Raw genomic sequence first — 14,633 nt, forward strand, 5'->3', positions numbered from 1 at the left:
TATCCCTATTTAATATACATCTTTAGTCTTTACTTATGAGAATTTATTGTATTCTTAATATGAATAGAATATAGAATGTATTCTATTCTTGATATGGATAGGTCTTTAATGCAAATACATTCTAAATATTGTTATTTATTTTTAATTATTGTTATTATTATTTTTTGTAATTAAATTAGATGTGTCTACTAGTTTTAAGTTATCTAACCCTCACTCTTCACCACCTAAGTATTGTCTTTAAAATTGATCACAAATTCATAATTCAGCTATCCATCTACATATTTATTATTTATATATGAGTTCAGTCTTTAAATTATGATTAAATTAGGCCATGTGTGGTTGGTGCCCGGATGAAGTTAAATTTGAATGGAATTAATTTGGTTCAAAATTGAGTTTAATTGATAGAACTATGAATTCTTCAAAATATAAAAAATATATATATATATTAAAGAAAAAGAAAAAAAAAAAAAGTTTGTCTTAAGGTGTTCTGAAATGACGCTCATGTGATAGTCCCTCCGTCTCTAAATAGAAGTTCATGTTTAGAAATTAGAGTTTTTAAAAGGACATGTAATTAATGCATGGTCCCTTTTTAAAATAATCAAATTGTCCTTCTTAATTTAAATATAGTTACAAAGTTTGAAATAATATAATGAAAAGATATTTGACTTTTTAAAGAGGACAACTAATTTGGTACATATAAAAAGAGAAAAATAGACAACTAAAAGAGAAGGTTGGAGTATGTAAGCGGATAATTGGAACTTGTTTTGGTGTGCCAAGTCAGCAAAAACAATAATATAAAAACAAGAACTTGCTAAAGGAAAGATAAAAACAATAACAATAACTTTGAAGACGGCAATAACAACGCCAACGAGAAAACGGCTCTGCCATATATTCCCCGACTTCAGTTTCAAACTCTCCTCTACTACTCTCTCTCTCTCTCTATATATATACACATTCACATATACGTGTAGATTACATGAATCAAATTTCAGATTTTCTTCGATGGCGGGTCTCTATTCATCTCTGAGACCCACTTATTCTTCTTCCTTCTCTTCTTCGTCTTCTTCACAGACCTTCATTTCCAGACTCCTTTTGTTACTCACAGTCCTCCCTCTAACCCTCGCCGCCTTCGCCTACGTCCTCCAATGGCGAGGCGGTGTCGATGAACCCACGTCTCGTTGGTCTCCCGACCACCGAGATTTCATGAGATTGGGGATTTCTGGACCCGTCCGTTCCTCCTCATTCTCCTCCTCCTCCTCCTCGTCTTCTTCGGATTGTGTTGATGTTCTTGGTCGCAGTAATTTGCCTTCCTTTCCGTATTTCAGGGATTGGAAATTTAGTTATCCGTCTGATCAGAGGCCTAAGGTCAGTTCTAATTTTGGCTGGTTTTTGAATTCCATTGATTATATTAACACACACGCTTATTTTAAAGAGATGACTCAACATGTATTCTTGATTCTTTATTACTACATTATTTCATTTAAAGAACTCAAAATTTTTATTTTATTTTATTTTAATTTTATGTTTGTTACTACGTATTTAATCGATTTCTTGTAGTTTCCTCTCTGGTGTTTTAGTATTTTTATTTTATTGGATACTCAACTTTGTTGGGTGCTTCAGCCAAAGTTTTGTCTTTGGTTTGGTGCATTCCATTGGAAGTATCATAATTTGAAGTTTTGTCTTTGGTGCATTCCATTGAAAGATTTGTTAGTTGTTGAGGTTCACATTTGTGGTACTTCAATTTTTGCGCTACTGTTAATAGAGTTTGTTATGTAGTTTGTTAGAGGGTTTCTAGCGTCACACTTTCTAAAGACTGTGTTGTTATTACTTTAATGTATTTACATATTGAAGAATCATTGAAACTATGGCAATCGTGTGATTTAAATTGATTTGCAGAGGATCAAATACTAAAAGCGGTAAACAGAAATCTTATGAATCACTTTTAGGGGCCCTTAGCCAGGATTAGGATTCAATCTCATCATAATCATAGAGCTTCAAAGGCTTTTGGGTGAAAGAGTACACGCTTGGACACAAGGGTGCAAAAATGACCAGGGCCTGCGGGCTGGCCTGAGCCCAAACCAAGCCCGTGGTGGGCTAGTCTGGCCCAGCCATATAGGAGGATGGCGAGGGCCTGGGTATAGGGTTCAGCCCTTGGCCCGGCCTGCCAGCGCACCACCCAGGCCCATCCACCTGCCCAGCCCGTTAAAAAAAGAAGAAACAAGTCAGTTATGAGTCTTATGAGTAATGAGTAACCCTACCAAACAAGTAAAACTCACTGTTTAGCTACCTCCATCTCACTCCCACACCCAAGGTAATATAATAAGAAAATGCTCACAAAATATCTAGAACTATCCATTACTTTGATATTTTACAATCCCACACAGGGTTCACTTCTCTATTTATAGCCTTAGAACACTCCTTTTCAAAGGCTTCTTTCTCAATGTGTGTAACACAAAACAAACCAATTTAGCCTGCTATCCTAAAGCCCAAGGGCTGGGCTTGAGTTTCTTAAAATGCCTTCGGGCCAAGCCTGTCGAACAGTCCAAGCCCAGCAGACTCAAGCTTGGTTTCCCAAAACCGCCAGCCTGTCTGGCCTATTAAGCACCCTTGAGTTGGACATCTCCTGCTCCAATTGTAAAACTTGGATTTTCACTTGTGGAATCCATATAATCCAACTAAAGAACATATAGAACCCCCCACCTCACACACAACAAATATATATATATATATATATATAAATTATAAATATTGTTGATCCTTAAAAATAAAAAAAATAAAAGAAAACTTATAGTATAACTCAGCACAAGGTCAAAAACCAAAACAAAAAATTTGAGAGGAACCAATTGATTCCACATTGAGATTTAACCATTTAAATATTTCTGCATTCTTCATGCTTCCTTTTCTTGATTCTCTTATGAATTTCGTCATGGAAACTATCCCTTTCAAGAGAAAGCGGCATGATCACATAAAAATGTTCCAATTGTATTAGGTATAATATGAATAAAGCACTCTTAAAGTAATATGTGTATCTTTTTATCATTAGTTTCTCTTAAACTCAAATGGTCAATAAGGCCTTGTTGAAAGTGAGTTTATGATATTTTCTCAATATTTCATTTGAAATGTCAAAGCTACCTAAGTTTTTATTTTAGGGAAAAAGAAATCTTTGGTTATTGAAATGCCAATATGGATTGATAATTTGACAACTCAACTCAACTCAACAAAACCTTTTCCTAAACTACTTGGGGTCGGTTACATAAATCATACTTCTCGATTTTCTTCATAGTCTCAGTCAATCCACATGTTATTATATTTTTCCCTTATTAATTCTACCCATGTTAATTTTTGTAGCTGGTGCACTTAATGGTCTTGTTTGTACATAATCAAACCGTCTTAATCGATTTTCTATCATTTTATCTCCAATTGGTATTGCTTCAATCATCTCCCTAATGTGTCTGTTCTAATTCTATCCTTTCTTGTTTTAGCAGACATACATTTTATGATGGCGTTTCTTCGCTGCCAACATTCTGTTCCATAAAGAATGTCTAATAGCTGTTTACAAGACTAGTATTCTGTTGTTGATTGCCACTGAAAAACCATCCCCTTAATATTATTCCACATAAATTTGCCTTCCAACTTTTTGGCTGCTTTGAGTGTGATTTATTGCTGGTGTTATCCCTTTTTGGGGTTTAGTGGTTTATATTAATTTTGCTGTTTCCTTTGCACATCAGCAGTTATAAGTTCGTGTATATAGATATATTGTTGATGTTTAGTTTTGGCTCTTTTACCAATGGGTTAACTGTGTATGATACCATCATTCAAGAAATTTATTGCTCATCTCTTTCACGTTTTGATGCATGCCAGATATGTATTACTACAAGCACTTCTGCTGGCCTAGAGCAGGCTCTACCATGGATCTTTTATCATAAAGTTATCGGTGTTACGACCTTTTTTATGTTTGTGGAAGGAAAAGCTGCATCACCCAATGTAGCTAACGTCCTAGAATCCATTCCAGTAAGTCTATATCCTTGGTTTTTCTACAAATCTGTACTCAGTCTTTGGTTATTTCAGTTGGACACTTACTTGGTTAGGATAGTACACAATTCTATCATCTTGTACATTTCTTTGTCAGGGAGTAAAAGTTATATACAGAACAAAAGAACTTGAGGAGCAACAAGCTAAAAGGTTTGTCCTCCTTGCCAGTGGACTGTTATGCATTACATGCTAAACTTTGAAGCCAAGTATCTATTTTGTTTTAGTTAATTATTTTTTGCAAACTACTAGGCCATCTTTAACCCCCTTGATCTAGTGTTTTCACCATTGATCCTTAGCAACCAGTATCTCTCATGGCCATTCCCGTATAGCAAACCTATAGGTCATTGCTAATTCTGAAGCTAAGTTGAAGTTTCCCACACTGAGACTTTACAGATAGCTTTGCAAAGAGATCCGTACAGATTCTTGAAAGCGAAGGTGGAGATAGTTTTCTATTTCTGTAGAGGTTTGGTATTTTATTTTTGGGTCAGTTAACTCCATCTGAGGTTTGCTATAATAACCCTCGGATTGAACTTTTAAGAAAATAATTCTAACACTCCCCGTCAGATTTAGTCAGACAAAGTCGTATAGCAAGTAGTGTAAATTGCCCTTTTTACCTTTTTGTTTGCTTATTATAATTTTTTTTCATTCTAAAATTGCCTTATCATCCTTCTGAAGTTACATTTTTGACCTTATATCAATTTTTTGCCTTATTATTATTATTTTTTGATAAGTAAATTTTTGCCTTTTTCACACCTGTTATGAAAAAAGGATCGAATAGGAGTTTTGAGAACAAAGAGAAAATTAACGACAAGAAATTAAAATGGCACACACACAAACGAGACAAGGATTTACGTGGTTCGGCTATACCTACATCCACGGGGAGAAGACAGAACAATATTTCACTATGGAAATAAAAAAGATACAAGGCAAAGTGGCTCACACCCAAAACCCAATTACACCCATAATCTCTCACTCTATAACTAATATTTACAAACTCACAATTGATGATTTGGATACCAAAACCATGAGAAGGCCATGCTATTTATTGCCAAAAGTTCACACTGTTTCTTGAACTTGGTGACCACGAAAAGAAACTGGACTTGGTGACCACGCCATGGGATTGCTTGATGATCACAATACTTGGAGCCCAAACATTAATGATGCAAGGAATGATGTCATGGGTGAGCATATCAGAAATTGAGCCATAAAATATTCTAACAACACCTCATTCCACCAACATTGTCATCACTGCTGGCCACCACCTTCCACCTCCACCCATCACCTTTTTTCCTCTAGAGCCTGAATTTCTCCATAATTATCAACTAGGTTCATGGTGTTTGGTGGTGGTTAGAGAGTGCAGGGACCACTCTAATGGCCGATTTTGGATTCATAAAACATGGTTTCATTTTCTTCCTTCAAATGTTTTGCATTTTTATTTTTTCACTTCCATTTACAATAGAACACCCTGCCCAACAATCCATAAATAATACCCACACAATTGTTATATACAAGTATATGTATAGATATATATTATATTCACCTAGATCGATCAATTTCTTTTTCCTCTGTATCCATCGCCTAATGGTTGGTGACGGTGGTATTCTACATAGAGGATGGAGGATGGGTTTCTCTCTCAACATTCTCATTCTACATTCTTCTTATCTATTTCATTTAGTAATGGACACAACTCTTTCCTTTTGTATTCTCTAATCTATGTGTCTTAAGAGAGAACTACATATACATATATGTAGAGAGAGATAGGAAAGCCAGAGGTGGCGGCGGTGGGAGGAGGTGAACAGAAAAATAGAGAACAAGGAGTTGGTGGCAGTGGGAGGAGGTGGTGGTGGAGGAGAGAGACAACAGAGAGAGGAGAGAGGGGATGGTGGCAAAGAGAGGTGGTGGGCAATGATGGTGTTGGTGGTTGATGTGATTGTTATATACAATATATACATGTATATTACTGTTTCATTATTTTCATGGAATAAATTAATGGAACAAATTATATGAATATATATAATAATGGAATAAGTTATTGAGCTTTTTATTGTTACAAAGCATAGGGTTAAGTTAGTCATTTCACAATGACAATGATTAGTAGGTATAAAGAAGTTGGTCAATTCACAATGGCAACAGAGAGAGGCAATGAAGGGCATTTTTGGTATATAATTAATTATTTATTTTAATAAAACGGTTCTTTTGACAGAGTGGGGTTGACTGTAATTTGATCAAACCTCGGGAGAGATTGACTCAATTTTTTTCCTTCGAAATTCAGTTTGAGGGTTAATATGGCTAACCTAAGGGGAGGTCAGAGTAATTCACCTTTATTTTCTAATTAATTTCTAAAGATATTAGAGATTTATTTATTAGCAATGTATATTAGGGGTTCAAAGTCGAAGTTCTCTAAAATCAAAATCTCAGTCTTTAAAGGCAAGATTCTAACTTCAGAGTTAAATTAGAAATATACTAGCTCTAAGATAGCAAAGAAGTAGACCACAATGAGAAGATAATCAGCCAGGATAACTGGATCACATTGCTGTGCTAGTATTCATTAGATCTAGAAGTATTAAGTTCATGAATCTTTATTGAGATCCTGTGTCCACTCCTTCCTTGTGTTGGTTATCCTTGCTTTCTCAAAAGTTCACTTAGCTTGTGGAACGTTTATGAATAAGTAAATGGCTTCTTGCTTTTTGTCACGAACTTTTAACACTTTTATTATATATGCTTGCATTTTAAACTCGTTAAATTATGGGTTGTTTATGTTGTTGATCTTTGATGCCTGGGGTCTTTAGCCGGATCTGGAATGAGACTTGGTTAGCGAACTTCTTCTACAAACCGTGCAACAATGAGTTATTTGTCAAGCAATCCCTCAATATGGAAATGGGTATTGCCATGGCGAGGGTATGATCATATGTTTCCATTGATTGCTTTTCGATGATGTTCTTTTTTGTTCATAAATATGTCTTGATAAGGATCTTCACCTTGTCTTTTTAATTCTAGGAAGCTGGCATGGATTGGATCCTCCATCTTGACACTGATGAGCTAATACATCCAGCCGGCGCTTCTGAGTATTCTGTCAGGCAGGTGCTGTCAGATGTGCCTAAAAATATTGATATCGTTGTCTTTCCAAATTACGTGAGTGCTTTGGCTTGTTTTAAGTAATTAATTTTGTCTATTGAATACAATTGCTGTTATGTGACTGGCAATGCAAGATATTGATCATCACCAATATCATTTGGTGAGTTGTACTAAAATTATTATGGCATTTCTTCTTTACAGGAGAGTAGTGTTGAGCGTGATAACATAAAGGAACCTTTCACTGAGGTAAGATACCGTTTCCTTCTTTTTCATGCTTTTAGCTATGCTTTCTTGCAACAGACACAGGATATACAGTTTGTAAGTCAATTAACCAAAGTGCATCTACTCTGGAACTTAGGATTTGTTTAAAAAATATGGGGCTGTTTTCCCAGCTACTAGACCTAATCTGAGTAATGTCATTGCGTTTGGTAACATGAAACGTCAAAAATGCTAGTTTTGCTTCAAAATCTTATCAAATGTCATGTTATATGGCCCAGTGCATGGCTTTTTTATAAAAGAAAAAAACCTTTCATATATTTTATTGTCTTTCCAAATTGAAACATATTTTCAAATGCTCTGCTGAACACTAAGTGATGAATTTTATGTTACTGTAGGTTTCAATGTTCAAGAGGAACTATGACCATCTTCCAAAGGAGACATACTTTGGCTATTATAAAGAAGCAACCCGTGGTAATCCAAACTATTTTTTGACTTATGGGAATGGGAAAGCAGCTGCTCGCGTTCAAGATCATCTTCGTTCTAATGGTGCACATAGATGGCAGAACTACATGAAGTCTCCAACGTATGGTATTTTTAACATGTAACATCAATTACATGTGCCCGAGTATTTAATATAAATGCATCTATATATTCTAAAAGGTTACCTACCATATCTTTGGTAGATTTAGAAAGCCAAAAAAAAAAAAAAAGGACATGGTTAAGAATAGAAACATTACATTGACCTCCCTTGATGATAGGCTAAATGACAACGACCTCCGTTAGTTTAAAAAAATAACACCGACCTCCCTTGTCAGTGATGTCAGAGTAACATTGTTAACTAGTGTGAAATGACCTTGTTACCCATGTTAATAAACTTAATTTATGTGTTATGTAATTATAAAAAATTGTCTTGTACAAAGACAAGGTTATCCTCCATTCTAATAACGAACATTATCAAAACAGGATATAAGCCCTTTAAATTAATACCTACTATGACATTGTACCAAATGGTTTGAATTTCCATATATTCATATGGTCTTGGAATAGCTTGACGTTGGCGTAGAAGAGGTCACCCTTGGTGACATGGATGATCTTGATGCATAGTTGGTGGATGAGCTGGAGAATGCGGGTGGTGATGGTGGTTTTGCAGACGTGACATATTTGTGGAGGGAGGTCTTGTCTTTGAGGACGATGTTGTCTAGCTCGGGACATAGAGATTGTTCCCGGAGGAGCGAGAGGGGATAGAGAAGGAGAGGGAGAGGTTGGTGAAGGTTAGTGTTGTGAAGGAGGATGTGGATTAGGATTTGTTGAAAGAGAAAAAGAGAGAGAATATATGAAAACGTATATATTATTGAGTGAGTAATACAATAATACAATGGTGTTTATATAGGAGAAGCTACAGGAGTAGGTGAGTGGAGAACAAGTAAAACCTATACATGGTAATGCTATATATGGTAATAAGGGGTAGGTGAAGGTGGCTACAGAATACTGAAAACCCTAGTATACAATGTAATCTAACTGTACAACAGGATTCATCAACTGAGGTTTTGAGGGTGGAACAAATGAGGGAGTCGGGTTTGAGGTTGTGCTTGAAGGGGAGTGATTTGGAGATGTGAGAGTGTAATCGGAGCTGTTGTCTGCACAGTAGGGATCGTTGTCTGTGGCCATGAGAGAGGGTTGTATAGATTGAGTCAATGGCAATTTTGTCCGCTTGGATTGTGCCAATGGGGACATTATTATCATTTAACCTTACTAGATGTGGCTAATTATGTCTTTCGAGTCATCCTAAGGGTAAAATTGGATTTTCATTTTTTACTACCTATGACATCATCAAAATCTGTCCAACTTAGCTAGTGTCCATTCTGACAGGGAATGTTAGTGATACAAAACCATCACTGACAGGTGTTATATTTGAAAACAGAGGAGGTTGTAGTTTAGCCTATTATCAGGGGAAGTCATTGTAAATTTCCCTTAACAATATTAGATAGTAAGTTAGATATTAATTTGATTGGAAAGTGATGACTTATCTCACAATGTGAACAATTAATTGAATCTCTGGCATTTTATTTTACCTTGTGTGAATATTCCTATATTTTAGAAATATATAGGTTCTAGCCTTTGTATGAGCCTAGTTGCAAATATAGAGGAAGTCAAGAAAACAAATTTGCTTTGAATCAATAGTGGTTAATCTCTAGTATTATTATTCCCATCTGAGTTGCTGATTTTAGGGTGACACTCTTTTCGCTTTAACAATTAAGATGGGATCCATACACTTCTGATTCAGGGAAGCCAGTATATACACATTGCAGGGGGGTCAAAATGGTCTGGACTTGGGTCAGGACAACCTACATGGAACAGACTTTTGCCCAGAATAGCAGTATATGCATCATGCATGTACATATATACCTCGTATTTATGCACCTAGTGTATGATATCTCATTGGAATCTTGGCCATCTCATGTATTTTTTCATATAAATAGATACTGATAATCTTTTACTACTCATAAATCTTTCGGATCATTTTATCTGCCTTTTGGTTTTAGTGTTAGCACTGTGGCAAAAGCACTTTTTTTTCCTTCTTTTTACTATGGTTAAATATACTCAGAAGCACATGCCCTACTGGGGCTTGAGCGGTCAACGTCCCCTTTGGGGAAGTGAAGGACATACCACACAATACAGAAAATCTTGATATTCTTTTAATAACTTAATAGTGCTGAGATAGACAACTCAACTATGTAATTTTTATTAGTTCAACGTAAGCGCATAATTTCTTTTGCTACATGAATATTATAAGTACTGTTTTGTGTGATCTTTATAGTGAAATCAAGTTGGATGAAGCGGCTGTTCTGCATTACACGTACCCCAAATTTTCAGATTTGACTTCAAGACGTGATCGGTGTGGCTGCAAGCCTACAGAGGAGGATGTTAAAAGATGCTTCATGTTGGATTTTGACAGAGCAGTGAGTTCTATTGCATTTAATTTTTATTTGCCTTTTTTTTTTGCTCACTTGGAAGCCTTGAAAATTTACATTCCTTTTTTTTTCTTTTTTCTTTTTTTTTTTTTCTTACTCCTATTTGTATTTCAGTTTGCGTTTTTACTTTCAATCTGATTGTTAATTTTTTTTAATAGAATTCATTATGTTCTCTTTGTGCTGTCACTGAATATTTTTTTATTTTTTATTTTTCATAGTTGGTACTCACACGCACATGCCTCCACTGAGACTTGAACCCCTGACCTCCTTTTGGAAAGTAAGAGCTTGATACCACTAGGCCACTGGCCCGTTGGTTGCTGTCGCTGAATTAGTTTTGATAATGTTTGTTTGTAAGTCAATGTTCAGAAATTTCATATTGTGTGGGTCTAGAATATAGTAAAGCTCATGGGTTTTTGTTTTGTTAGTAGATGGGTCATATTCTGTCCCTTAATTGTGGCCTTAAGAAAGGTCGGATCCAGGAATTGTTAATGGGGTGGGCTAATATTAAACATAAATTTAGCTGACTTGGGCTTGTTTGGGTGGACTTAATATTTGGGTGGGCTAATACTAGTAATAATTTTTTTTTTGGGCTGGGCTAAAATTGCCTTTATTAATAGATATTTTTTTTTTGGGGTGGGCTCAAGCCCACCCCTAGATCCGCCCTTGCCTTAAGTCGGTCTAGAATATTCTTGATATTAAAGTTTCAATGTTTTTAATTCTGGAGACACATTGCTTGTGGGAGTTGGAGACTGCCATTAGTTTATAAATATTACTAGTATTTGTGTACTCTTTTAGTTAAATGGAGTTGATTCGGAAGATTGATAATGTGATGCAACGGTAGGGAAAGGGGTGAAGACTAAGATATTCTAGGTAGTGTTGTTAACAATTTTCTTCTCCCATTTACCCCATGTATTATTGGTAATCTTGGCTCATCTTATATCAAAGTGTAAGTAGCGTTGTTCTTAACTTTATGTTGCTGTTCTATTCAGTTCCCTTCAATACATAGATATGCATAATTAATGTCTGATTATGCATAGATATAAAGTATTTTATTTCCTAAGATTTGTATAAAAATGGCTGCTTTTCAACAATAATGAAAGACACGCTATGAATGACATTGTGCACTTATAACTGGTTAGTCATTTAAGGGCAACTTGTAGAGACTTTATTTTTTGTTGGGTGGCAATGTCTATATAGAAAGAGTTGTGGTAGAGAATGTTTTAGCAGGTAACGGCAGGTCCCAATTTATCCTCCTGGATTACAGAAGCCCCTCTCCAGAACCTTATTCTTAATATAGTCTGGTTGCAGTGGAGGAGCATTGAGAACTAGTAGAGTGTGTGTGTGTGTGTATATATATTATTAGACAAGAAACTCATACACCCACTTTGCCACTATGGGACTTGAACCCTCGACTTTCTACCTTGGAAGGTGGTGAAATACTACTAGGCTACAGCCCTTGGTGCTACAACTAGTAGTTTGATTTGCAACTTTTGAAGCGTTCCTTGAATTGGAATTTTTAATTAAAGTGGCGCTGGCCCAACTCTAAATTCTGTTTTTTTTTTCCCCTTCAACACCTGTGAAGCGTTTTCTTTCCCCCCAAATCTCTCTCCCTATGTCAAGCCTTTCCTTTAATGGTTGTTAGTTTCATATGGATGGATAGATTATACAAACAGGGGTAAATAGCTACTATGTAGAAAGAGTAATGATCACTAATTTTTTTTTTTTTTTCCTTCAACACCTGTGAAGCGTTTTCTTTCCCCCCAAATCTCTCTCCTTATGTCAAGCCTTTCCTTTAATGGTTGTTAGTTTCATATGGATGGATAGATTATACAAAGAGGGGTAAATAGCTACTATGTAGAAAGAGTAATGATCACTGATTAGTATACTAATTATTTTTCTTTCTTACTTCTCACTGTAATTTGCTGCAGGCATTCATAATTGCTTCAACTGTGACAGAGGAGGAAATGCTTTACTGGTAATAATTATACTGAAGAAGCTCCAGTATTGATTTTTGTAGCGTGCTTTTTCATTTCAGGCTTAGAAAACATGAAATCAACAATAAAGATCTGATTCCTGAAGCTCTTGTGCTTGCAGGATGCCTCCTTATATAATTTTGATTTCTAGTAAATCATTTTTGCATGGTTTGATGGTTTATAATTAATGTTCTCTTGTACTTGTGATCCAAGAACTACTTAGAGGTGCACTCAGACTTCACACTGGATTTGATTAAAATCAGAATGAATGATTAAGTCTATAGCATTGGTAAGCACAATTCTAATTCTGGCCTGGTCCTCGCCCTAAACAAATAGTGAAAAACTTATGTCAGTTGTGAAATCCTAAAAAAGATTCTTCAGTTGGAAGAGAACCTGATATGTCCAATTTAAGGAAATACAAAAAGCACTATTTTTTATTTAAGGAAGTATTTCATTTCTAGGGATGTCTAAATGGTATTTTCGTGTTCCTAGATATCAAATATGATGCTTGGCGACATGCGCAAATACATTATGCATGTTGCTTTGTTATTTTTCTAATATAGAATCTAGTTGCTACAGTACTTTTAAGTAATGGAATATGATAACCCACTTGTAACAATGCCAATAAGTTCCTCTTTATGAACTATCACATTTCCTTGTCAAAGATCAGATGACTGTGTTGGGCTTTCTAGTCATTTTCAAGAAACAATAGAAAACCTTTGATTTTGGATGCCATAGATCTCCACTTGCTCATTCTTCTCTTTACTTGCTTTAGGTACCGTGAACATGTCGTGTGGACTGACAAAAAACTGATTGTGAAACTTCTAAAGAGAGGCATCTTGACTCGCATTTATGCTCCCATGGTGAGTTAATTACACGAATGTCTTGAAGAAAATGTTCTTCACTAATTATAGTTTTATGTTTGAGTTGTATGTACCATAATTTCTAGTTGTGCGCATGCTTTCAAGATCCAAACAAAGAAAAAAAAAAAAAGTTGCTAATTCTTTTTTTTTTTTTCCCCTTTCTTTTGTGATGAAGATAATTATACAAGGATTGAGGGAATCTGGTGTTTTCAGTTCTGTAATTGCTTCGGCACAGACAACTCGTTCAAAGGATAACCATTTATCATCCACCAAGAGTGGTAACACCTCTAGAGCCATCGAATCTGGGGAAGTTGTTTCAAGAAAGATTGGAAAAAGTAGGGTATATGAAGCAACTGCAAGGAAGATTTTGGAGACTACAGAAACTGATTCTCATGCAGTTCCGCCATTATCTCCTCCTGGCATGGCTGATAATGTCATTGATATATAGTACAATTTTTATATAGAATAACTCATCTTTATGGCTTGCTATCTTCTTGCTTGAAAGTGGTCTTTGCTCTGAAGATCTAAAGTATACAAAAAGGAACACACACACACACACAGAAAGGTGATGGGGTTCTTTGGTGTTGAATTTCACGGGGATGTTCCCGATCTTTAACCAAGCGCTGGTGTACATTTCAGGCTCAGATTGTAGGTTTTTGATTGAGAGATGAAGAACAGGATTCTGATTGCAGATTCATATTTTCTTTAAGATCTCATAGATGCTTGCAAAGTATTTCTGATATATAAGTATTTTTGGCCTTATTTTATTCGTTGCATAATGAAGCAAAAAGCGCAACAAGATAAATTTGATTCTTCATGGAAATACAGAAATGACTAATTCTTGAAAATTGCTAGATGGCCATTTATTTTATGCATTCTTTATAAAAGAACATTGCAATTTCCTTCTTTTTAAAGAATTACTATGATATACATATTATTTAAGCAGGTTTTGGTCATCATTAAATGAAATCTGAGATGAATGGAGCTTCCATAGTTGAAGTCAAGTTCTTATTGAGATTAAATGATTAATAGTTGGCTCTCATTTTGCTCATACAACAATGCTTATGCAACACACATATTTATAACAATCACAATTGTATAGTATCCCTTACTATTATTTTTATTATTGTTTTCTAAAATGAATATAATTAAATAGCCAAACTAAGAGCCTATAATAATATAGATCACCAAAGCAAGCATGCAAAACTGAAAAGAAACTGAAAAGCCTACTGGTTTCTTATTTCACAGTGGTTTGGTGTTGCAAGGGAGACTTGTCCCCGTCGGTCGTCGGATGGGAAATGATATGAGTATAAATAAGTGGGTTTACAGTATTATCTTACAATTGGTATCAGATCTAGACTTACTCCTTGATCCTCTTTCACGCCAAGCGTTCGGTCCAGAAGACGTCCGGATGAGTCATCCCAGGTAGGTAAGATGATTCGACCGCAACAAGGGCGTTGCGAGTTCGGGTGGGAGAGAATCTGATACTTCTCTCTTTG

The 14,633-nt window shown here is 35.6% G+C and overlaps 1 protein-coding gene across 1 annotated transcript; it reads left to right on the forward strand.

Annotated features, from left to right (window-relative positions):
- Nucleotides 1-1,002: 1,002 nt before the first annotated feature.
- Nucleotides 1,003-13,903, forward strand: LOC132291185 (glycosyltransferase-like At2g41451). The gene is made up of 11 exons (XM_059790257.1): nucleotides 1,003-1,365; nucleotides 3,862-4,011; nucleotides 4,130-4,182; nucleotides 6,822-6,930; nucleotides 7,030-7,164; nucleotides 7,309-7,353; nucleotides 7,722-7,909; nucleotides 10,145-10,286; nucleotides 12,227-12,273; nucleotides 13,047-13,134; nucleotides 13,310-13,903. Exons 1-11 carry the CDS (start codon nucleotides 1,003-1,005, stop codon nucleotides 13,580-13,582), a joined length of 1,593 nt encoding a protein of 530 aa, XP_059646240.1. The 3' UTR covers nucleotides 13,583-13,903.
- The last annotated feature ends 730 nt before the right edge of the window (nucleotides 13,904-14,633 follow it).

This window comes from Cornus florida, unplaced genomic scaffold, assembly GCF_030987335.1.
Source record: "Cornus florida cultivar Cherokee Brave unplaced genomic scaffold, ASM3098733v1 CherokeeBrave_3.0.0_Hap2_Chr02, whole genome shotgun sequence".
Lineage (NCBI taxonomy): Eukaryota > Viridiplantae > Streptophyta > Magnoliopsida > Cornales > Cornaceae > Cornus > Cornus florida.